This window comes from Sparus aurata, chromosome 2 (genome assembly GCF_900880675.1).
Source record: "Sparus aurata chromosome 2, fSpaAur1.1, whole genome shotgun sequence".
Classification (NCBI taxonomy): domain Eukaryota; kingdom Metazoa; phylum Chordata; class Actinopteri; order Spariformes; family Sparidae; genus Sparus; species Sparus aurata.
The window spans coordinates 16,693,070-16,719,626 of NC_044188.1; the positions used below are offsets into that span (position 1 = coordinate 16,693,070).

Genomic DNA, 26,557 nt, shown 5'->3' on the forward strand with positions numbered 1-26,557 from the left:
GTCCATTTCCCCGGACAGTTGCATCAAAAGCTGTCATGGAGACAGGAAATGGCTGTATGGCCATACAGATAAAAGAAAACAGTCCAGTCTATTCTTTCCCTCTGAGGCCTTTTGATTCACCAGATGTTCTGTGTGACTGTGTTCCTCGTATCAGTCCACTTTATAGAGAAACATTCTTGTGAACCTGCTACTGGGGGCACTTTTGTCTGCCAAAACATCTTCAGATCCGTGCCAATCGCCAGATTAAACATTGGAGTCCTAATTTTTTTTATGCAAACCGCGGATAAGTTGAAGCTGTTCTCTTAAATGTTTTTTTGAGCTTCTACTACTCATTTAAATATTATTTGAGACAATGTGTTAGGTCTGGAAAATGTCCTGACTTATTAAAAATCCCTGACTGTGACCGCCACAAACATGGCTGGAAAATGAGCCGCCGTCTTGTTAAGATTGTTTGTTTTTTAAAATGGTTATGGTTAGGGGCTTATGGTTAATATTGGCTTGCTGATCTGGTCAATCTGTAGGGCAGGAAGATACAATAAAATGCAAAGATGCCTCATCCATCCATCCATGATGCCTAAAAGTTATCAAGTACAAAAAAGATGGACAGAGGATGGACCAAGCAGAAACTGTGAAGCATTATATCATAAATAAAGGTCTTTATTCACTTTCATTCAAGAGTGAATAGTCTACTGCCAAATTGTCTAATTTGAACAGCTGTTTACTGTCAGGAATAGAATAAACAGCTGTTTACATAGTGATAGCCAAATGTAAACCTTTCTCCCACCTGTTTCATGATCAGTCATTTAGTGTATTCAAACCCACTTACACATGGGCTGGCATCCACCATGAGGCCTTTTCTCGAATAATAATAATAATAAAGCTTTATTGCAGGTTAAATGTCAATATTAAAATGCCAGAGGCTCTTCACAGCCTGCACGTGGCTTTTTGTTGCCCAGCAGTCTGTTTGTTTTAGTGTGTCTCTGAGGTTACATCAGGTATTAAACGCTATTACCGTCCATGGTACTGTAGAATACCATGTTACTTTGGTCTCTATCAGTCGTTTCCCAGGAGTTGACAGGAATTTTCTCACCCTCCTCCTCTTCTTGATGTCTTTTTAGAAATGCTTTCTCCCTCCCCTCTGTCATCAACATCGCTCTGTCCTCTGTTTTCCTTCCTCTTAACCTTTCATCTTATCAAACCGCTCTCTGGTCTGTCTTGACCTTCCAGACAATTAGGTGCTGGTGGATCTATCTGGAGGCCAGGCCTGTTGAGGGAGATATGCTGACTGACAGGTAATGACACCCTACTGAGAGCCTGAGCTCCCCCGGGACTCGCTGTCTGCTTTTCCTGTCCGCCCGCATGTCTTCCATCCCTCAGGCCCAGGAGTGGAACTACAACCGCCATATATCCGCTGTTCTCATCATAATAACCGTCGTTCTTCTCCTCATCATCGCCTTAGTCATCATTGAGACCAATCTTTCGCCACAAGACATCGCTCATGAAAACAGCGTGTCAGTCGTCTCACTGTCTGTCTCTGTCACAATCTGTCAGTTTGTCGCTCGCTGCAACAGGTTGGCCCAGGATTTTTCCCTCTGTTACCATCTCTCCCTGTCACTTCCCCTCTCTTTTTCTCTTTCTTTGAATCTGTAGCTTTCCCTTTAAATCTGCCTCTTCCTCCTCCCAGCGCCCGTCACTCTGAGGCTCTCCGGCTCTGTCCAAACTATCATCTGTTTCCATCTCCATCTTCCTCCCATCCCTTTTTATTTTAGTCGGAAGGGTCTATAACTTCTCTATTAATTCCTCCTGCGGCACCAAGACTGACGAGGGTGGCGGCGGTTTAAAGCAATAGAAGCTCTGTTTGGATTTACGAGTATGCGCGTATAAGAGACAGGAAGCGCGAAAGTGTCATGATTTATTGACGTTGTCCTGAGAAATGATGGGAAGTTGAACTACAGACTGTGCACCAGGTGCTGCCATTTTCCCTCCGGTGTTGGAGTTTTTCTCTGCCCTCATGAGAAAATAACACACAGACACGAAGCTGTTCTGAGGTATGAAAAGAGCCGGAGCAATGAAGGGACTGAGTAATATGTCGTCATTTTAACTTCTCTGTCCCAGGGTACTTAATTTTCTTCTGCTGATCAGATGTACTGCAACAATCACTGTCTCTGCCTAAACAACAAATGTAGACAACAATCTTGTGATTCACAGAGACTTCAGATAGCTCCAGGAAGTTCAGGGCAGGCAATTTTAAATGCAGAGAAACGGAAGTAACATGTTTGGCAGTTGGAGTTGAAAATGTTCCACTGTGGTAATCAGAGATGACGCAGTTCTCACTACACAAGGGCTCTAGTAGCCAGGTGTTGCTAGGTACCCTGTGGGCAGAGTTAGTTAATGGAACTGGCCAGTCTCCCAGGAGTGTTTAAGATCTGGCGGTCACAGCGCACTCTCTCTCTCTCTCACCATCCCTTCGGCACCATCGTTTTGTTTGGTTGGCTTCAGACTGGTTTTAAATTTAGTTTAACACTCTCCATCCATCACATTCACTCACAGATCGGCTGGCAAACCTTTAACGCTAACAAAGACACCTCATGACTTTAACATTTTTGAGATCTCTTCTATTAATTAATTTGTTTGTAAAACTTTTCTTTTGAGACCATTTGACCATGGCTCATGCGCGGGGTCGTGACAGTTATTACATTGACTTATGTACCCAAACAGTACAAGAACCCATAAAGTGTTGGGAGCTGGGATCCCTCTGTGCTGTCTGTCTGTGTTACCGACTCTTCTCAAGGCCCTCCAGAGACTTTACAGCCTTTAAAGAATGATCTCCTCCGCTGTGCCCGGCTTTGACAGGAGCAGGCAACACACCACGTCGCGCATATTTCTGTTTCTGTCGTCATGTTAGACCCAGGGGGATTCATCCTTCCATGAAGGGATGAATGTTCTTTTTCCTTCTCTCACATCACTTTCTTTCACTGCTACCACTTCCATTTTCCCTAAATCCTAATTCCTGGATAAAATGGGAGCGTCACACTCCTTTGCAGTGACAGAGCTGTCAAACAGCTCTGTCAAGGGGAGTCAGGTGTTATGCACAGGCTGGAGGCACCAAAGGCTAACTGCTGTATGTTTGTGTTGTGTCAGTGTTTTCAGGACTGACCCAATCAAGATGGCAGGCTCTTAAATTTACTATCCCAATGTGACTTTCTGCTGGCCCTTGGCCATCAGGCAGCTGTTGCTGTTAACGTTCACAATCCACTCACGTCATCCCAAGTGAGTTATTGGCCATCATCTTGTCAATTAAATCTTCTCTGTGAATGTCACACCTACAGTTATCAGGACGGACGCTAATTGTCATGAGTGTAGGGGCAAAAGGGATTTTAGCGCACTTTTAGGGTACCTAACAGTGCAAACTGAGCTGTAACACTATGTTCAGACTGACGTAAGCAGAGGATGTTCATACATTTCAATGAGTCCACTGCATCGGATTGTCTGGCGAAAGAAGCCCTGTCATTTGTTGTAACCAAGCATAAATCCCCCCTGACATCACTCATTGCTTTGTGGACTATTGCTTTGAAGCCTCGAGTTTGGCATTCTTACTATGACCATCCTTTTTTTGGCCATATTTGGACCAGAGAGTAGAGTTAGGGAGTATAAGATGATTAGATTTGACCGAGATGACATGCCGTGGTCGCATAGGAGCCATGCCTTGAATAGGGATGGTTCATGACTTTGGAGTTTTCTTAGGGTCATAAAATGAGGGGGGATAAAAAGCCGTAAAGTATAACCTACTTTGTCGTGTATTTTACTGTAAATGTGACCACAATTTAGAAAAGGACACCATGTTGTATTAAAGAATTCTTCAAACTAACAATTGAGACCATAAAGTCGTTAGGAAACCATTTACTGAGGTAATGAATCAAGTGAGAAGGAGGATCATTCTCTGATAAGCTTACATACAGACTTATTTTTGCAACCAATGAAAGAATGCAGGTTTAAGGTACCTCCGCTCTTTGTTCACTTTACAGACCTTGGGATCTGTCCACGATTTATACAGTCTATGGTCATAACACAATAATGTGTCATTCCACAAGGTGCGCTGTTAAAATCAAATACATGCAAGTGAACATTCCTGCTGGATTACTTTGTAAAAGGAAACAGTGTGACTGCTCGAAGTACCTGGTATTTGTCACAAAAGATCCATAGTGTTATAAACTGTATGTATTTTTTACTTTTACTTGTATTTAATTGTCTAACTTTTACCACAAACTCAGCCCCCTACATACTGTATTTTTAACTTGAAAGTGCAGTCTTGCAGCATTCAGTAAACATGCAAAGTGCTGTGTGGCCCCAGCAGAGTCTGTCTAATTAAATAAAGCTTGAATATAATTTGTCCTGAATGACTTGAAAGATGTAGAGTGCCGGCCTTCGTTTTCAATAAACACAAAAGGATGTGCTAAAGTTGCAAATTCCCTCGACTCTGCCAGTCTTTAAACACTCCTTGTGAAAGCCACAGTGTGGCTGCAAGGCGGCAGCCACCCCTCGCTGCAAAGCAAGTCTCATCTCATGAACTCAAGATTCTTGGTGAATAGACACCCAGTGTGCCTGCGCCTGCCGCTGGAGACGAGCCCACACCAGTGTGGCCTTGGCACAATGAATCATACTCCCTGCTGTCTTTCCATGACAACCATTGCTCATTCTCTATCACCACGTTGTCAGAAATAACCCATTCTTTCTAAAGTTGAAATGTTTGCCAACAGCTACAGAGGATGGATGGCCATTAGTCGGCATGAAGACATCAGGGTTTGGAGTGTTGGCTCAGCTGATTCAAGAGAAATGGCAGTAGGCGGGCTGTTTTGCACTGATGAATTGCTTTCAGACTTTTCCAACCCAGTGGGAGTGCTATTGAACAAATAGCAGCATCAGTCTGCCAGTGGATGAGATAAAAGATGAGCGTGCACTGTCGACACACGGGAGGATGAACTTACGGCCCAACAAGTTAATGGGAAGCCCGCCATACTCACTGCTGGTTCTTATGATCATCTACCATCAATTTTCCTCATCTGGCGTCCGCCACTCCCTAACGCACCTAACCATGTCTGTTTTCATCAATCTGAGTGCTCCTGTGACAGCTTCTCCACTGACTCTATTTTATGCTTTGTGGGTGTCCTGTAATCAAGCTGACATTGGCAGGGCCCCGTAGGTGGACTCCCTCTGTAAACAACTCCTGTGTTTTCAATTTATCTGATGTCATTGCTCAGCGACTGGCAACGCTCTGTTGGTGTTAATGTATTAACTATAGCAGGCAGGAAATGCTGCGGTGCATCCACTGGATCTTCACTTTGCGTGAACATCTGCAGCATTTCAAACATCTGCATTTGTTAATGTGTTTGTGCCAAATATAATGTGTGCCAAATCTTCTCCTGTTTTCTCCTGCTCAGTCTCGTTTCACATGGCATCTTTTCATCTATTTTACTTGCTAAATGAAGTGTCACCGCTCTTCAAAGCACTTATTATTCTGAAGCTGTTTTCATCGCAAACAGGAAAAATAGGAGACCACAGAGAGTGGAACCTCTTCATGGGTAAAAACCTTTTATTCATTATTTAGCATTTTGACTTATTATGTTCTGGGCTTGATTGGATTTCGGGGTTGGATATTTTGTGAGTGTAAAGAGGCTGTTAAAAGTTACAGCTGCCCCATAAACCCCGGCAGAGTCGGCAGCTCCTAAAGCCTCTGTGGTACTGCATCAGCTAGTTGTGCATTCGCACTTGGCTAGCTGTTGTTTTAAAGCTTGCCTGCCTCTGCGGCGGTGCCAGGTAATAAGCTGAAGTGGAGCAGAAATTAAATAGCAAGCGGGATTATATAAACAATTATTCCCCAGACACAAATGCATACAATGCGCACACACACACACACACACACACACACACACACACACACACACACACACACACACACACACAGAGTCACACGGTTACACCCACCTTCCCCGAGAGTCCCGTCTCACAGACATGCTCAGTAAGACCCCCCTCTTGTTATTTCCCGGTGTGAAATCAGCCGACAGTCATAACTCAGACTGTGAATGTGTACTGTGTCTTCAATGTACAAACACAAAAATTTGCACAAGATAACATGTAAAGTGCACACAAGAGAGTACATCATGGGGTAACACTTGCATATCACACACACAACCAAGGGATTATTATCTGAGACAGCTGTCATCACCCTGCCTCATCATCTGCAGCCTGAGAGCAGAGTATTCTGGGACACAGACTTACAGTACTTTATGTTCTCCCTCTTCCCCTCCCTCGCTCATTTTCACTAACATAACCTTGTTTTTTGACAAATTGTAAATACAGTAGATGCACCAAAGGTCTCGTTGAGGTTACAGTTTGTTCCACGGTGGAGTATTTGCTTTATTTTGCGGTTCATTTTTCATCAATTTCAGGTTTGGCAAAAACAGAACCCAAAACGCAGAGCATGGACGGCAGGTCAGAATCTTGAAGTGAGTTTTTTAATGAAAGCTGATCGTCCAAAGTAGAAAAATCTAAAATACAAGCAACAAAACAAGAGTAATCCAAGAGCAAGAAACTAAACTCAAACCAAAAAGTAAAACAGCATACAAGCCAGTGTAAAACAAGGTCACAAGCTACAAACAAAGGTGAAACACAATGGATAAAAGACACAGGAAAAAAAAAAAAACAGGCTCCAACAAGGAGTGAGGGGGAAAACACAGGCTTGACAAGTCGGAACTACACGTCAGAAACTCTGGCAAGATCCACGTATCTCATGTAAACACAGATGACATCACAGCAGTATGGCAGTGAACATAGTGGACAATTACTTTTTACCTCTTTGTCACTTTTTTGTGAAACGTGCCGTAAATACAACTTTGTATTTGTTGTCATTTTCACTTTTAAGTCTTTGTGCTAGGAGCCCACTCCTCCTGTCTTTATTGAAGTGCCCTTAACTGTTAAATCAGCTGCTTATGAAGTTCACAGACTCGCCATGCATGTGCTGGGACACTTTTAGATTGGAAGTCTGGAATACCAACTTGGGAACTGCAGACTTCCGACTGGAATGGAACCACAGAGTAAATACACAGGGAGTTACAAACATACCATTAGGATGCACTTTCAATATAAAATAGGAAATTACAAAACTCCATTTACTGTAATGTTTTAGCCAGCATCATTGCCGTATCCCTTATGTTGCTCTGTGTGTGGGTATATGATCACTGCTTGACCCGACTAGTTTGAGAGCAACATCAGACGCTATATCCTATTATGGCTGCCTTGTCTCAGCCAATATGGCGAAGGCTGGTCCGTAGAGAAGTGCTGTCAGAAGCCATCAAGATTACAGCTTTCTAATTATCATCGCTTTATCTCAATGTCGCCAGTCGCTCTTTGTCGCAGGCGCTCCCAGGTTCTTCAGCACAAGGAAGTTAGAAGACAAAGACATCGCTCTATCGTGAGCTTCTCCATTGATGGCTTTTACATTCACGGGCCCAGAGGGACCTTATTAAAGGCTCCCTTTTAATCACAAAAAATTACGATTTCATCGCCAATTATTATAATTATTGAATCCGTCCTATTGCTGTCTACATTTATGGCTCTATTTCCCCGCTGACCACCACTGGCGACAGAAGGCACACTATAAACTGCAGGCTAAATATGCATCAGCTGAAGAGACTGTGCAAGGTTTTACAGGCCAACAGAGTCAGTCTTCGCTTTCAGCCTCAGACTGGAGACTGAACACATCAGTTCACTCACACGCATTATGACAGGTGTGTGTGGGCCATAATTACATTATATGACACCAGGAAATCAGTTTCTTGTCGCCAGGTCTTCCGCGAGCGAGGTTCTCTAATTATGTAAGATAGCACCTCTGCTTCCTTTCGGCGGTGCACACCACAGGGCCCGCGGATGAGATTGATTAAAGTGTGGAACCAGCAATTCCATTCGCCATGCAGTCAGACAAGCAGACTGTGGTATAGTTTGCAGTCATGCTGCTCCAAGTGAATAAAACAGCTATTAGACAAGCATGACGCGCCGCTTTTTTCATCTGCTGACACGCACAAGTGGATGAGTGTCTGGGCACACACAGGTACAGGCGTTCACACACACACGCGCGCACACACTCATGAGAAAATACACTGAGAAGGCAATGATAGCTCTCGAGCGTCTTTGCTAATTAATGTGAAGGCAAGCATCAAACAGACGAGAAATGTTGTTTCTGGAATGCTGAAAACACCAAATTAGTTGAGTTTTTAATTTACAGCTGTTGTTACACGGATAAGATAAGAGAACCGCAATTAGAATCGAGCCTCTCTCTAATCTTTGAAACGAGAGGGCGAAGCTGTTTGCATCTGGATGACTAGATTTCAAATGATGTGTTTTTCTCTCTTTGATGAAAGTCAAAGCTGACCTTTCAGCTAAAAATAAAACGGTGTGCGGCACAATTTACTGACATAACCTTGACGCGACTTGCATGTCACCGCTGAAAGGAAATAAACAGAAAAAGCGTTATTTTAATCACCCTCCTCAGTCTCTTTGGTCACGCTTGTTGAAAAGATGGCAAAGCATACAAACCCATTAAACTAAGAGGTGGTTGAATGGAGTGTGCTGAGAGATGACAGCCCCTTGCAATTCCCGCAACCTTCACATTCACTGTTTTCTGCATCGGGTCTTTATTTTGAAATGCAGCCTCCGGGTGAGTGGTTTCAAATCAGACACAAGTTTTTTCCAGGTTGTGTCTGTATGGTAGCTTTTAATACATGAACATGTGAATACAATCCGGTACATGGAGAGGTGAGAGCTAAAGTTACGACTCGATGTCCCGCAGGAGAGTTTGATCAGCTAATGAGCTGCTTTGTTGTTTCGCGTTTTTTAAAGGGCATCCAAGTGCACGGCCCGGTCCATGGCGGCGTTCTTCGTTGATGCCGTCAGTAAGCCCTGTGCAAACCTGCATTAGTACACAGCTCTGGTTCCGTTTGTTGGCATTTTTTCAGGAAAAACAAAACTGATCCCTCCTGAACGCGATACGGTGGACTAATCAGCCAGCAAAAAACAAAAACAAGCAGACCTCTAATGAGGATGCTAAAGTGGAAGTCGATGCCAGAATATGGGTAAAGGAACATATTCAATGAATAATCTAAAGGCCCTATATTCTGCCGCCAAGAAAGGGCACATGAGGCGATCAACTTGTGTCTTCGCGTCACTGTTTGCTCACTCGGATTCATTTGTCTGCCCCTTCGCCTGGTGTTCCCTGCGTCCAGAGCTGGAACAACTCCGCATGAATTAAACAGCGTCACTAAAAATAAAATTAGTAAACAGTGTAATTATTTAGGTCTGTCATGGGACTCTGGAAAGATGCTTTTAAATAGACTGTCTAGACTGCTCCTCACAGTCTTTTTCACATGTGTGCATCACACAACTTGCAGTTTTTGAAGGGACAATTCACCCCAAAATCAAAATACGTATTTCCTTCTCTTCCCTGGAGTTATATTTATCGATTTAGATCATGGGGCAACCATTTTGAGAGTTAGGGCCACCTTAAGGAAAGAGAGTAATATGGAGGGCAACTTGTTTACCTCAGTTTACCCTTTCTGAACAAATCAGTGTTTCCCACAGAAGGCTGTGTACATGTACCTGTGGGCTGGGTGGGGGGGAGTAACTGGCAGCCTCAGAATGAGACTCAAAAATCTTTCTATGGAATCGCTTTGCCTTCATTAAAGTGCAGTGCTGCTTTAACTGTCCACCTTAATGCCGCACACTGCCGGGCCTCGCCTTTCTTTTTTTCGCTTTCCCGGCAACGTTGTCTGCTTTCTTCCTCAGCAGAAGATTTAATAACACTGAGTGTTCAAAACAAGGACATAAGCATCTCTCTCTGTCTGTCTGCAGTACATGTGAGATTAACAGTAGTGTGGAGGGGTATTTTTGTAGATATCGTTCGTAGAGAAGTTTGCCTTCTACCAAATATAATGAAATGGATAGCGCTCGACTTGTGGTGCTTTTAGCAGGAAAGACACATATTGAAAAAGTCAAGAGCAACGTCACTTTTCAGAAATTATGACCCAACTACTCACTCGCTACTTTTTTTTGTGCCATCTTGTTTAAAACAGGTGAGATAGATCAATAGCACTTCCTCACAGGTATATGAAAGAGGAAAGAGGAAAATATGTATTCTTTATTTCGTTGCGAACTGTCCCTTTGAGGAATTATCAACATGGAGGACACTGACAAGGTGTGAGAATGGCACCAACACATCTGAAAAATGGTTGACAACCCTCTCAGTGCATCCTGGGTGTACAGTAGTGTATACTTGCCATTGGTGACAGAGTTGTCCCATCATTGAACTGTGATTTGGAGGGCCACATATTTCCCTGAGTCACTCAAGGGTAAGGTACTTGATGTAATTTGCAGTAAAAAGATTCCTCGTAAAGTTAGAAAAATAAAGCTGGTGCCAGTCGTCTTCTGCCATTTTGTTTGCAGGACGTATTAGGAGTGGTATCTGAGCGAAAAGACGAGACAAAGTGAGAAGTGGGAGTCTTGATTTTTCCACCATATAAGACAGAAGAACAAAGAGGCTAATGTCTTGAATAAAACATATGCTGGGTCTCGGGCATGGCGAGAAATCGTCAATGTGCACTTTAAGTGGATGGATGGATGAGTTAGTTCACTGGAGGACGTCTGAAACAAGTCTGAATGGAAACATATCAAACGGGCGGACGTCCGTTCCTGGACCGTCTCCGTGTTGTTTCAAGTGGGCCATAAATTAGCACAGGTTGAGCCATCACAGTTTCTTGACATGTTGGAGGAATTACATTATGTCCATACTAAACATTTCATCACATATGGCTCCACGAGAAAGGATATGAGAAGTGATAAGTTTTGCGTTAGTGCATTCGCTCCTCACTCCGAATTGATCCTTGCTTCTCATTAAACTACGCGAGGTGGAACAGTAACTCAGGGTAATAATATCCACCCAGAGTGCATGTATGTGCAGCAGTAGCCTGGCAAAGCGTAAGATCTTGAATAGAAAAAAAGCTTTGATATCCAGTTGAAGTGACAACCATGTTAAATCACTTTACAATATCCATATTCTTTAAAAGCATTTATTTGATCAAAGGCCAAGTCCCTCTGAACTCTTCTACCCCCCCCCCCCCCCCCATCAGGTAATGGCTTTTCCCCCCCAAGCAAAGCCCACGAGTTGGAGAGCGCATTACCATTAATTACCTCGTACAGTTGGTCAAGAGCTAGTTCATTTGATCTGCATTTAGCACTTGGTCTGATGGAAAAAGAGATGCAGCCATTGAGTTAATAGAGAAGCCAGCCGATCCCTCAAAAGGATAATGAGTTTTTTACCCTTGACTGCCACTTTCCAGAGACACATCAAGCTGCTGTGTGCGTATATCACAAAAATCATTGCTCCTCAGGCAATGCAGGTCCGTGTTTGAACGTTCCTTTTATGTACTACAATAGGCCCAAACGCCTTGATTCTGACTTATTTAGTAGCGGTTCTCAGTTCTCGGCGAAAACACACACTTCACAGGCCCAGTAATCTCTTGTGATTTTGGCTATTCAGGGGGAATACATAGAAGGAAGGCTGGGAATCTGCAGGAAGTGAAGTTTTAAACTGTTCATGTTGCTTTTTGTTATGTATACGTTAAGGATGGATACACTATGCAGAAATGACTGAAAGTTACAGAAACTTTAGTTGCAGTTTTCTATACACATGCACTCACTGTGCGTGTGTATGTGCACCCACAGGAATAAGGGCATAATTGTGTTTCCAAAAAGGGGAGTTTATTGCTTTGCTCCACTGGATAAGCAGGGCTCTGGACCTTTTTATACTGGTTGCACTGGCACCAGCACATAATTCTAGTGAGCCCAGTAATACATTTTAATAGAATTTTGTAAATAATGTTATCAGGAATACAGGCACAGATTTTTTTTTTTTTTTCTGTATTCTAATCAAATTATCTCAATAGTTTAAAGAATTACGTTAAGGCACAGAGCTATTGACGCAAGAGCCAACACCAGCTTTAGATGCACTTGGATGTAAAGCCAACTGTTTACCTTCATATATGACATTGGAGAACAAACAGGCTTGTATTTGATTCAAGGTGGGGTGAAAAGAAAAAACAGTATTGCCTATCTAGAAGTCCAACAGTGCAAAAATATAGAAAGTCTATACCAACACCTTACTGAAAAAGTTGAACACACCCACCAAATGAAATGTCAACATGTGTCAACATAAGCTTCTGTAGACCTCTATTGTAGTTTCTCCTTTTGAGGTAGGGTGGAAGTAGTTGCATAGTGCACCTTTGGAAATGCTCTAATGATTAAACATGTTTAGAAACTAACTGTCTACACGCACTGGATGCATTTGACAGATTTTTGGGCACATGTGCAACCAGATCAGTTTCACCCTGGAGCCCTGAATAATGGCTCTACATCTTTCCAACAGCACTGTGGTTGTGTATGACTTGCATAGTGAATACATACTCGGTTGCTGTTTATGTTTCATGTTTCAGTATTGTTAAAAATACAGTCATCCTGAGGTTAGCTCTTGGAAGCTAGCTTAAACGACAGCAATGCTTCCAGCAGCTCTGACATTTTTGACTACATCTGTGAGAGATGCTGAAAGACCTCATTATAGCATTTTTCCGAGCTATGCGCCTTTATCTTCAATGAACTCACCTTATACTTTCCCTGAGCCTCTCTTCCACGGTCCACGGTCCACAGCACCCAGCACCCCAGTTCCCCTCCTGGGTACACATTGATTGGCTTCAATAGATCATGGGCCAGCTCATGTTTTCCCCGCATCAAAACATCCTGTCCTCTTTGCCTGCTGTCATGTATTGACCACTCCCAAAATGTCATCTCCTGTGAGACTAAGATAACGTCAGATTCACTTAGAAGGCAAACACCTACTCCTACAGATACATACAATGTGCATGAAGGCGTTTGAATTGTGATTCACTATATGTTATTGACATTTCTGCTGCAAACTTGTGAAAGGTGGTCATCTCACACAGTGTATGTCTCATAGAAGGAAATGCCTCACATGGAATGAATGAGAGAAACAGAAGATAAAATGTAGCGCCTGACAGACGAGTCATGACATATCAACGTAAAAGTAATGAAAGACATTTAAATGAAAAGGATTGAGTGAGGCAGAGGGTTGTATAGAAAGACAGTGAAGTGTCTTTAGAGAGACAGATGTTATTGGAAACACATTTTATGACAGCAGACACAAAGGTGTTGTGATAGAAGACCTTTTTGCTCATGAATGAATTATAATGCCAGCTCACCTGAATGACATGTCTATCTCTACGTTGCAGTAAAGTCATTGCCGTTGAATATGAAGTGTTTTGAGCCTCAGTGTTTTGCCTTCCACATACACCAACCTTCAACTGAAATGTTTGTTTCAATCAGTGGAAAGAAGCTGCAAACAAACATATTACATTTTAACATATTATCACCGCTCAGTTGAGTTAAGTCCAGGAGATACGCAGCAACATTAGCATTTATTTGGACCTGTTGCATCTAACCGCCTGACAAATATAAGTCACGTCTTCGCTCCTTTTGCTTGCTATACTATGTCTGCTGCTTGGTGTTGTGCTTTCAGACCATTTTGCTAAAATACAGCTGCCTGCTTCATCTGAAAACAGTGCTGATAAGAGCGGTGAGCGTGAGCCAAAACAGTAAAGCTGTCGGCCATAAAACCAAAACAGTGAGCTAAGGCACTCCGTAGAGCTGAGGGGGGACCACAGCGTCTGTTCTATGGATTTGTCTCCACTACTAGCGACAGAAACAGTACATGTAGTCATTTGACACTTTGTAAAGGTGTGAGGTTATGGATTATAGTAGCAGTCTAAGGATGTAAGATCAAAATGTAATATGTTGGATATAGGACATGGCAATGCTAAAACTACACATCAGGAAAGGCCTGATTTTTGACCTTGACAAGAAATAATTCCATAGCCAGTCATTCTCAAACCTGCTGCTGTGTCGACATTAATCTCCATCACGGGGTTCTCCTCTGGATTTGAAGTGTTGATCCTCGGACAGAGAGATCTATAGAGCTGAAGAAAGAATATTGGCGGAAGCTGGGTTTATACTGGAGCTGTAAAAAATCCCTATATTTCCGAACATAAGACTGTGCTAGCTTTGAATGTAATTCTGTAGGAACCGTGCTTAATGATGACTGTGCTGAATGCTGAAGCCATTATTGGTCGGATAGGATGTCTAAAAAACGTCAGACTGTAATGAATACTTACCCAGGGATGACTAATTTCTCTGATGTTTAAAGGGAAATTTAAACTTAGACTTTTTGACTAGTCTGAGAGTAAGAAAACACTCGTAAAACAGTGTCAGTTGAGTACAAGCTAATCTATAAGGTTAAACAGATGTACATATATGTGCATTGCATTAAATGGAACATTGCACATTATCCTACAAAACATCACAACAACTCATTAAGTTAAAGTCAAGAGGGCGATATGTAAGAATTTTAATTGAAAACATTTGAAAATCAACTAAAACTAATCAACACCATGTGAATAAATAGCAGTTTTGACATTGTGGTGTCTACTGAAGTTAGCATTCTAACCAGCTAGCACCAGAGCATCCGGTCCAAAGCTTAGTGTGCTAGTGATGTAAACACCAACGGCTAGCTGAGCTAGCTAGGTGCAGCTACAGTCAGCAGCAGTTAGCGGTTAATCTGGTGATATGTTCCTCCTTGTTTGTTTTGAATTTGAAAGCTGGCCAAGCCTTACATATTGCACCTTTAAAAAATAACATTTATTGAAGACAGTATTCAGAACAAAAAATATTTAAGAAATGTGCCTGCGTTTTCATTGGGTGAATGCAATGACATAGCAAATAAGTGAATGCATCTTAGATGCAGCAGTCCAAGGCGTTTCAGTGCAAATGATGTTGATACGCAAACTAAATGTGCACATAACAAATTAATTACACATTTACCTGACTTGTATTCCCCCAGTGTTGACTAGCAAGGGTAGCAATTTTAATCGACTAGTCAACTTAACACGCAACACCCCTACCTTGTCTTCAAAAGATCGTTTTACACTCTTGACAAATTACACTCTTTGCACAACGCATTATCTACAACTCAAATTCATTGCTCGGTGCAGAGAAATCTCCCTTGCCTCCCTGCGCATAAAATTTTAATTGAATGTGTGCCTTTGATTTTATTAAACTATACCAGTGATCATATTAAGGTGTTGTTAGCTATACTTGTTCAAGAGGGAGTCCGTTAAGTGCATATAGGAATGAATACGTCTTTTGTCCGCGGCTCTACAATCCATCAGAGGGGAGTACAACCTCTGATGACCTTACCATGTCTGCTTCTTAGCAGAGCTTTTTTAATGTGGTTGTAGGCATCAGTTCGCTGTGGCTGTGCCCAGTGGTCATATCAGATTAGTGGATTTGTCTCTTCTTTGCGAGCCCGAGTTGTTTATTCAACTGTGTGATCAGCGGGGAAAAGGTCACTTCAAACATGTTCCACTTCTGCTCCGCACGTCTAACTCTGACATGATTAGGCCTGAAGTGACAACACTCCACCTGCAGTTTTGTTGACAGCACGTTTACCTTTCAGCCAAGTTGTGCCTAATTGTATTTCTTTGTGCCTTATTAATTTCGCACTTTTGCGGGTAGGTTACTTTTATCTCCTTTCTCGGCTTTAGCTGTAAATGCAATCTATTTAATTGGGGAACCTTTGTGCTAACACAGTGTAATTACATTAATTAGAAAGCCTGCTTTCAGACATCTGCTTCTCATTTTATTGTGTTGTCCTTTCTACCCCGTGCATCGACCTGTAGAGCTATTTCATGGTTTGTATAATTAATGCAAACTGCTGATGTAGTCGGGCTGAAACAATTAACAATCGGTTGAAGTGAAATGTTAAAATGCTTTCAGTTAAGGACAGTTGTCTTGTAAAATGGTATTGAAGTCTTTTTGCCTAGATAATTGTTGATGCATCATAGATTTGTTGTTATCAGGCATCACACCTTGGAAAAAATGAATGAATGGTTAGACAGATTATTAAAACAATATAATTTATTCAATACATATTAAAGCACATGTCATTCATTGCCACTCATTAAAACAATAAGATTTATTAAATGCATATTAAAGCACATGTGTCATTCATTCACTACCACTGGTTTCAAATTGAAGTCTGATTGCATGTAAGTTTATGAGATTTATTAACTTGGTAAAGGGTTTTTCCTAATGACTTTATGGTCTCAACCACTAGTTTCAAGTCTTCTTCAATGCAGAATGATGTTCACTTTGTAAAATTGTGCTTCCATTTGAATGATGAAAGAGATGATAAAGCAGGGTATGATTTTAGAGCCTTGTTACCTTGTGATTGGCCAATTGCATGCATAGACTTAATAATGTAATCAGATAACGAAGGCAAAGATGGTGCCTTTTCAATCCAATAAGAGCTGCTCCACAACCGCGTACACCACAAAATCGTTCAAGCTTCCAGGTTTACTTCCTGGTCATGCAGGCCATTTCCTCCGCTGGCTCTTTACATCTCTTTTATAATGACACGGCTATATCCCTCATTATTGCTCCAGTGTGTGTGTGTGTGTGTGTAGGTGTGTGTGTAGGTGTGTGTGTGTAGATAGATAGATAGATAGATAGATAGATAGATAGATAGATAGATAGATAGATAGATAGATAGATAGATAGATAGATAGATAGATAGATATCCATATGGTATAGAATGATTAAAATCCTTTTTAATATTTATAACTTGTCTCTTCAGTCATATTGTGGTGGAATTACATGATTTTTTTCTTGCATTACAATGACAAGAGTGCGTTATCTGCATCCAGTGCCTTTGTAATTGGCTTAGTTAAGCCATTTGTAAGACAGGCATCAGTTCGTCTGATAACTGCCATATCCTACAATGCGACAAATACATTATCGCACACAGAGTAAATCTTTTTTGATTGCAACATGTTGTCTTATCGCTTTTTTTTATGCTCCTGTGGTTCAATTTTGGAGTAGTCTTGCACAATGTGAGCTTCTGCAGTGACTGGAGTTTGAAGTCTCCACACAGCCTCTATAAAACCACACAACCAAGAGATGTTTTGATGTGTTTTTTGCCACGGTAAACATCAGTTATGACTTTATACTTTTTCCGGCATTCTTGAAAATGTCTGGGAAACAGGTGAGAGATTTCTTAAGCCTTTAAAGTTTCGAGCTTTTACCATACAGACAAGATACTTACATTAAATAGCACTCACCCCTTTTAGAGGAAAAGTAGCTGTCACACACTAAAAGCTGCTCCCAAAGTGTATGGATTTATTAAGAACAATGCCGGAGCACTCTAGATTAATGGAGAGCAGTGTGCACAAAATGTCACCTTAGTATTGGTGCTAATAAATCCGTGCAACTTGGGAGCGGCTTTCAGGGGATTGGACTTTTATTGTTTAGTGAGAAAAAAAACTGAAAAAACGGGCTTTAAATCCATATCCTGTCCTCACAGGCTCTCAGATTGAACGGTCTTTGGCCAAATTTCATTTCGCTGCAGTTCTCATTCGATTTTAATAAACAGCGCTTACAAGTGGGGATAATTATTACACATCCTTTTTTTTCACAACCCCATCCCTCTCTTCTCCTCCTCTCTTCCCTTCAGCTGCCATCCTTGACGACCCTATGGAGTGCAGCCGAGGGGAGCGACTGGCAATCACTCTGGCCAAAGACAGCATCAACAGGAACAGCAACCGCTCGACCACCGGCAAGCTGGAGGTGGACATCTTTGAACTGCTGAGGGACAGTGAATACGAAATGGGCGAAACGAGTAAGTAACACAGTGAAGAAAATGTGAGTTAATTGGTGAGGAGAAGAAAAGCGTTGATGTGGGCGCGACCCCGTCGGCCAGCAATTGCGCACATCCCCAGTCGGAGGAAAGTAATGAGGGTCCAGTCAGCAATCGCTCCTGGGTCTCTCATTTTGAAATCAGCAAGCCTGTCATTTAAACTCAGACGTCCTGTCTTCCTTTCAGCCCTCACTCTTCCCCCAAGTACACGCAGATAGGTCCGTCCGGTTTATCAATATTTTGGTCAAACAGAAGCAAACAAATTATTAAAATCAGATGACAGACCGGTGCGGAGCAGGGAACGCAAAATGAGCTGTCATATTTCTGATAGCTGCAGGAGTCAAACGGCGTGTTTATATCTGTTTTTGTTCTCTTATATATTGGCAACCTTTCGAAACCACATTTTCTGTACAAAGGAAAAAGGTGGTGTCATGTTAGAATTACTAAACCTATGTCGAAACAAAGGTGACCTTCAACATGCAGGCTTATGGATCGTATTGAACGAGGCCGTCATGAGGTTTGCAATAATTTGTCGAACACACATTATGCCATCACTGAGGTTGACCCCATTAACACAAGCAGGATCATCTATTTGTTATCAATTCAGTCAAGGCCTCTCTCTGCGCGGCGACTTGTTGCTTCATCAGTTATGTTTTTTAGTTTTTTTTTTATTTTTAATGAAAACCGTCCAGAATCAATACGACACAGCGTGTGTCTGCAGAAAACAAACCAATACGCAGCCATGACAAGAAGTGTGGGCATTGATTTTCAATGCGACACATTCCCACTGTCACAAAAACCCAGAGAGCATCAGTGGCGCCGCTTAATCCACGGAAGCAGCGCTTCACTTACCACAACAACAAGAAACTGTATTGCTTTCTCTGCCTGGTTTACTACAAACCCTTCCTAAATGTGGCTCCTCCTGTGTATTTCTGTGCGTGTATCTGCATGTGTGTGTGCGCTGGATTGCGTGTGCATTGTGCAAATGTTTTGTGCATGGAAAGTGTGTGTGTGTGTGTGTAATTAGAGGCAGGAATTGGATTAGGGACGGATCAGTGGCCGCAGTTAGATGGAAATATCACAGAGGGAGCGCTACCTGCCCAGAATAGTCCCCCACACAGTCCTGCATGTGTGGAGTGTGCAGCTCCTAAATGGAGGCCTCCTTGGACTGGCTGCAGCTCGACAACACTCCAGTTCACCAACAGCCGTTCTTTGCAGTTATATACTGGGTATAACGCCGCATAACACAAGGGGTGTAACAATTCTGAAAGCAAGACCAAAGTCGCGATACAAACATCCGCAGTCTCGAGTCGCAACCTAATCTTCAAGTAGGACAACCTTTAGAGAAATGTTTCAGTTTTAATCGTTACCTCTGCCAAGGATGCGATCCGTCACCCGTGTTTGTTTGTTTGTGTGTTTGTTTGATTGTTGGTTTGTCCGCAGGATTACACAAACACCACTGAAAAGATGATGATGATGAAGATTCTCAGGCATCCATGTCATGGTAATTCTAAGTCCTATATCGTAGGCAGCTGGACTTGTTTCAGTTTCTTGGCTGAGCCTGCATCTCCCCTCCAGTAAGTTAAAACTGAAGACGTCTCTTGGATGAGGGGTGAAACAAGTCCAGCTGCCTGTGACACAGCACGCAGAACTACTGAACAGATTTCCATGAAACTTGGATGGCGGCCGGGCCTCGGCCCAGAATAGACCTCATTAACTTTTGGTGTGAACTCGAATGAAGGGATTTAACATTTGACATTTCAAGACAGGAATTCAACAAATTCTTTGTGTGTGTTGAGTTTCTCATGCTCTGGTTTCCATCAAAACATGGACATCAGGTTAATTCTCCAGTCAGTGTCGCTGACAAAGGTACTGGCTTCAACATGGAGTTGGTCCCCAGGTGCTGTATGATGGCCGCCCACTGCCCCCTCAGGACGGGTTAAATGGACCATGTTGTACATTGTATGATATTTGATGAAAATAAAGATTCTTATACATACATACATTAATAGATTCTTCTCGTAGATCTTGTGAGTTTATATAAGGCAGCTAGGGTAGGTTAAAAATTTAGAGGGAATTTGTCTTGAGGGAAGTTCATTTAGAAAGTTAATCTACCTTCATCTTGTTCTTTTGTGTTCTTGACATTCCAAATTGTACTCGATTTAGTAAAACACAGAAAATGTTTGTTCCTGTTTTTCTTACATCCAACCCTACCCCCGACAAACAAAACAAAAAGAAAACCGAGGTTATGAACCAAAACTGTTGATCAGGAGAGTCGTTACACCCTCACATAACACATGCATATTTTGCTTCAACGTCCATGTGGGATGTTATATATTAGAGACCTCTGATCACTCCAAGGTTTCAATAGCTTGCATTGATCAGTAAAAATCAATGCTAAGCGGCAAAAATGGACTCCAGCCAACCTGGTGACCCTCTGACCATAATACGACCGCGGTGAGCTGCACAGTAATATTCTCGCAATTGTCGGCACTAATGGAAACCTTGACACCGACATTAATGTCTAGGGGATAATGAATAACCTGTGGTGTCGAAGTCGAGTTTGGACGTGGACTTTTCATGCACATTTTCGAACATACACACATATGCACACACAGTGTTAGCCGTGCAGAGAAGGAGCGAATGAATGCATCGCGGCGGCCAGGAGCATGTGTGCTGGCAGTCAAACCACTCGGCTTTATAATTTGGTGAAGCTATGCAGACAGGTGCGAGTGTGTGTGTGTGCATGTACTGTAAACGTGTGCAGGCATGCACACGTGGGTGTTTGTGTAAGGTGTCAGCGTGTTCATGTCTTACAGGCCCCATGGGTGACCAAGGGATTACTTATTAATCATTCGATTCACTGCCTCTGGATTCAAAGCACAGACCTGAAAACGCCCCCCATCCCACTTTGCCTCTTTCACACAGGCAGCCGCTTAATGCTCTCCAATTGCCCCAATAACCAACACTAAATTGCACATCACACACACTTACTTTGTGCGCACATGAACAGTACATAGTGCCTGCCCGCGCTCGTTTCTGCCTCACATCATTGACTTGCGGCGGTTTAATTAGGAGCCAGGGATTATAAACTCACAAGGAATGGTGTTCTGTTTTTTTCCAGTATGGGAGATTAGAGCATATGGCCCGTGTACATCAGAGAGGAGCACAAATCGTACTGGCTAAAATGTTTCCGTCAAAAGATGTGTTTCCATTCCCAAAGGTAGAGCCTTTTTTTTAAAATCATTCCTTGTTAATGTACAGCGAGGACAAAAACAAGATGAGATGTGTGTGTGTGTCACTTTTGGGGATATTATGGCATTCATGTGCAAATGTTCAAACGCCAGATTTTATGTTTTTAAGCCTCCAGATATGTCTGCCTGTCTCTATTCCCTTCTCACTGCCTGTCACTCTGTTTATCTGTCTGTGTCTCTTCCCGTTTCGCTATCTTTTCGGTCTCCATATGTGAAAGTCTGTTATATTAATATCACTTTCTCCCTCAAGCTATTAAGGCTCTCGTGGGCAGCGCCTATAGGATTGTTTTTCCTCTGTGTGCATCACGTCAGGCATATTAAATGTGAACGAATGCATTCGGACTTCCGCACGTTTCGCTAACACATGTAGGCTGAGATTCTCTTGAGACGGGAGAAGCGCTGGCTCAGGCTAATATATGTTCAGAGGTTGAGATGGACAGCATGTGCAGCCATTAACATCTGGTTGAAAAAGGACTTTACTTTGCTGGTTAACACTGCCTGACTCCCTTTCTCTCTCTCGCTGTCTCTGTTTTCCCTCAGTGTGCCAAATCATGTCCAAAGGGGTGGTGGCAGTCCTCGGTCCCTCGGCCAGCCCGGCCTCCAACTCCATCATCAGCAATATCTGTGGCGAGAAGGAGGTGAGTTTGTGCACCCAGCTGGCGTGCAGCCTCTGGCCCCGTGTTATAGGCAGCTCTCACTACCACCAGAAATACAGAGTTTGGAACAATGATGCTCGTTAGCCTCTGTGCATTTTTTTGCAGGAGACTGAGGGGGAATGAAATCCTTGTTAGTGAAAATGATGAAATACCGCAACAGTGTCATAACTTTCCATCCCAGTCCCACTCAAATCAAAGCACCGCTGGGCATTTTATTTCCTCCATTCCCCTCATTAGCTTGGAGCAGTTTGGCCCCGCTGAGGCTTGCCAGTCACTGTTTTCAGATTTTTTATAGAAACAAACACAAACAGACAAGGGAAAAAAAAAAAGTGTGCAAGTTTCGTTGTTGTGATCAGATTATGTGGTTTGACATCAAGCAGCTCCTGCTGTCTTACATCTGTTGTTTGAAATTAGGATATTTATTCACTAGATGATTTACCAGATGGTAGCATCATTGGTATTATTTTGACAAAACCAGTCGACAGACATATTCTCTTGTCTGAACAGTGCAGAAAAAACAAGTTTTCCACGATTTGAACATGACTGAGTGGATTTGGCTCCAGAGCCCGACTGCATGTAAACAGATCCCAGTTGGATGCTAATTGGCTCGTCTGAACTCTGACATGGTTTGTTTTGCTGCCTGATGTCAAGAGACAGAGGCGCCTTTGAATTTAACAACACCAGATCAAAATCAATTATAAATGAGAAAAGATATCTATTTTTGGAGCTTTTTTCTGTGATGCTTCTCCTGTTTTGGTATTCCAAGCACTATTTGTAGAAAAATGTTTAGATTCATGAAAGAAAAATATTGATAGGATCTATATAACTAGAGATTAAAAATAAATAAAACATATGTCATCTTTCTTGCAGTTCATCAATCATTCAGTTCTCACTCGTGTGTTTCTGGTGAGCTCCCCTCTATAAGTAGCTGTGGTCCGAAGAGAAGCCGCCTTTTAAACTCTCTGAATTTGATTAGCGCGACTATTAAAAGACATCCCATTACCATCCCAGTCTCTGTAATGTCCTCTGGTACAGTACAGCCAGTCTTTCTAATGAGACATCAGTCTGTTTCATTGCTAGACGGACCGGGACTCCCCGCTGTTAGAAATCTCTGGTGGCACTGACTTGCGGGGCTGACGGCTTTGAAACACTGACTGTGATAATACCACTGTATGAATATTAAAGATCCCATAAAGTGAAAAATGACATTTATGAGTTGTTAAGTGATACATACAGTGCAGTCGTGAAATGCTCGGAGGAGTCGATCAAGGGCCCGAAGATTCACAGTTTCCCCACACTGGCTCCAGCTCCATCTCTATTTATCTTTTCTTATTGCACATGTGAATGAGGAGGGCAGTCTTTTGGACGGCCAGAACGCTTTGAAGCTCAGCCAGTCGTCCATGTTTGTCACAGAAAGTAGGACTGTAAGATCTACTATCGTCATATTGAATTAGTCTCTGCCCTTGTTGGCACTTCTTAAAGCAATCCTTTCCACCGGGCTTCAGCCAGTACCCTCACAAATGGTCTGACTTGTATTTAATGTTTTGGTTAACTCCTAATAAGTGTAAATGAAATACTACTTCCATTTATCATTCTTGGCAACCTGTTGTAGGTGGACTTGTTGAAGACGTGGACTACTATTTTTATTTTTTTTTTTGTGCTGAGATGCCCTCCATCGTCAAGTGCAGCCGTGCGACTCTATCCCTCCACATGTTCTTCTGTTCTAATCCATGTTTTTCTGAAGCATTGAATCCGGTGGTATTAAAGTAGTATTTTGACTTTAGCTGTAACAGTGTTATTGTGATAGCCATGTTTACCGCAGTTGCATACGCCTCCAGATCATGTTTTTCTTAAAATTCCCTTTTCATCAGAGTGTCCAGACATTAAGCTTTTGGATTAATGGCAACACATTAAACAGAATTATGCTCAAGATGGTGCCAAGTGTTGCAGAGAATTAGTTTTATTTGTTCTACAAGCTGCGGAGTAATTATATCCTTTACTCAGACAGGTAATAGACAACTTTTTTTGGCACTGTGTAATGGCTGTGAAATAAAGTGACACCGTCATCATATAGAATGGTTTCCTCGTTTCAACTATGCTCGCTAGCCTTCCACCGGACAAAAGTTTAATTACGACACAAAGGAAGCACGTATGCCACTGTGCAACCAAAACATTGAGAGGCATCGTTTTCCCAGGTCACGATCCCCAGGTTATAGTGGAGCAGCTGCAGGAGGTAATGGAGGAGATAAAAAAGGAAAAGAGGGAGAGTGATAGAAATCAAGTAAAACAAGTGAACTGTCGTGAGTGAAAGGACGGGTGAACAGACGGGCATTCACTCGATGGAGAGCACCGGTGTACCACCAGGACTTGAAACCGGCATTCTTTCTACAAGATCAGAGTGGGAAAAAACATGCCTACTTTTTAACAGTCCAGGTGTTATGCCTTTTCAAGGTATTGAGATCAGATTTTCACGTCAAATTGGGATTCTCAGCATTGTTTCTTTGCTCTGAAAGGTAGCCAGGTTGTTAAGGCTGTCTTTGCCACAGTGGCAGCAACAGTGGTACTACAGACAAATACTAGTGTAGAGTGGCGAATTTAAAAAAACTAGTATACTGCTTGTATAAAAAAGGCATAAAAGCAATACTGCACTTTATAAACTGAAACACGGAAATTTGACTTAGTTGCTCATGTATTATTAGCAAAATGTCTCTAAAGAACCCAGAAGTATCCAATAAGCAAAAAAAATATCCCCCGTGAGATAATATATGGCTGATGTGTAATATGTAGGTAGCATTTTACTGTTAGAGTTGGTCAAGATGAAGCTATGGTAATGATTTCAAATTATGTTGTTGTAGTGGTAAAGTAGTAAAATGCAAACACTCAAGTACAACTACTTTAGATTTGTACAAAAGGATTGCATTTGAGTAAATGTTTGTAGTTACATTCCAACACGGCCATTTTGAGGGTTCAATTCAAATCCTCTAATTTGAAGTCCATCAGAAGTTGATACAGTAGACAGTCTTGAACTAAACACACAATCCTGCGCTGACGTCCATGAGTCTGTCACCAGCCTCAGCTCAGACATAACCCTTTCGTTCAGTGTATTGTTCAAGCGTTGCACTTCACAGGAGCAGGACAGAACTGCAGCTGCTACACAGCTCTGAGCAGGTTTTTTTGACCATTATGTAGGTTGTTGTTGTTTTTTTTTCACCTTTGCAGATTCTGTGAAATGTGAGATAGTAAAATGGTTTGAAGTGTTTCTTCTCCATCATGGTTTTGCGGGCAGCACACAGTTTGATGTGCTGTGACATGTTTCTCACCTTACAGTAACATCAAGACGCAGGAATCGATTTTTTCGAAAGTTCAAAAGGTAGCCACAGAGGATCACTTTCACCGCCATGGAGAGGGAGCAGATCATGCTGACTGTTAGAGCTTGTGGAAGTAGAGAGAACATATAGTGATGTTTCAATATCTGGCAACTAAATCCACTCCAACACTGTTAAATGCTCCCAGTGTCAGTTTATTAGATCCGCAGCTTATTTTATTTTTTATATAAACACAGAGTTGTTACTGATGCCCCATAATTTATAATCACATCCTATTCTAGGTAATTTTGTGTCCACCCCCAGTGTTGGGTGAGTCATGATACATATTCTGCGTGTCGACATTTTGATGTTATAAAATCAGACAAATGCATTTTGGACACATATCGTCATGAAAATAACTACGGATTGTTAGACCCAGGGGGAAACCTGTTTGATTAGCAACACTCTGATCCTATTAGTATAACTCTGTTATATAAAATGCATTCATAACTATTTTTAGGTTGTCAGGCAATTAATGGTGAATTGCAACCCCATCGGCTCTCGGTTGTGGTCATCGGGACCCTGCTGCTGGCTTCATTGTAGTCTTCAGATCAAAGGCAACTGCAGACTTTCAATGCACAGCTGGAAGAAGCAGTTTGGTTCCTTAAGGATCGAAATTAACCCAGTGGTCTTCATCGGACACCGCGGAGAGCCACGAGTATGCGCTTTTTTTATTCCAACAAAATACTACAGCGTCTGATTTCGCTGATTAGCTCCCCCATCTCAGACCTGAGGTGTGCAAATCAGCGCAAGTCAGCCGTTGCAGCGTGTGTGTGTGTGTGTGTGTGTGTGTGTGTGTGTGTGTGTGTGTGTGTGTGTGTGTGTGTGTGTGTGTGTGTGTGTGTGTGTGTGTGTGTGTGTGTGTGTGTGTTGAGTGTGTGTGAGTGTCTTTGTCTAGCAGATAAGGTCACACTGCTCTTGTCGTGATCACGAGAATGTCAGGCTAATGGCCTTCATCAGCGTGGCCTTACAGTACATCAATGACAGGGTGTCGTAACTAACAAAACAGCGCCATCACCACACAGTATACACAATAACAGAATGTAAAGTACAGTCAATAAAAACCTGCCCTTAAACAGGCTTGGTAGTTATTAAAGCCACTGTGTGTGTTTTTTTTTTTTGGAAAAGAAATTCAAACTCAGGACAATATTAATATATAATCATTATACAAACTCGGAAATAGATTCATTTTTTAAAACGACTGAATAAATAAGCCGCTCTCAGAAGAAAATAATGTTCCCAGAACACTGTTTGAAGCTAGAAAGTTGGCAGGGTCCGCCACATATAAACAAAATAAACAGTATAAAGAAAATGAAGAGAGTTTGTTTATTCGGTGTGTTTAGGCATTAATATAAAATCAGTCAATAAAGATCTTTCTCTTCTGATTAAAATGTCTTCCCCAAAACTACAGAGTGCACC

At 42.2% G+C, this 26,557-nt stretch overlaps 1 protein-coding gene across 6 annotated transcripts in view; it reads left to right on the forward strand.

Annotated features, from left to right (window-relative positions):
• Positions 1-26,557, forward strand: part of grik4 (glutamate receptor, ionotropic, kainate 4) — a 339,847-nt gene that overhangs the window by 193,319 nt on the left and 119,971 nt on the right. For all 6 annotated transcript variants that reach the window (XM_030406054.1, XM_030406044.1, XM_030406072.1 and 3 more), the window contains 2 exons: positions 17,681-17,845; positions 21,658-21,755. In XM_030406054.1, coding sequence (XP_030261914.1) covers positions 17,681-17,845; positions 21,658-21,755 — 263 coding nt within the window. The remainder of the gene's footprint in view (positions 1-17,680; positions 17,846-21,657; positions 21,756-26,557) is intronic.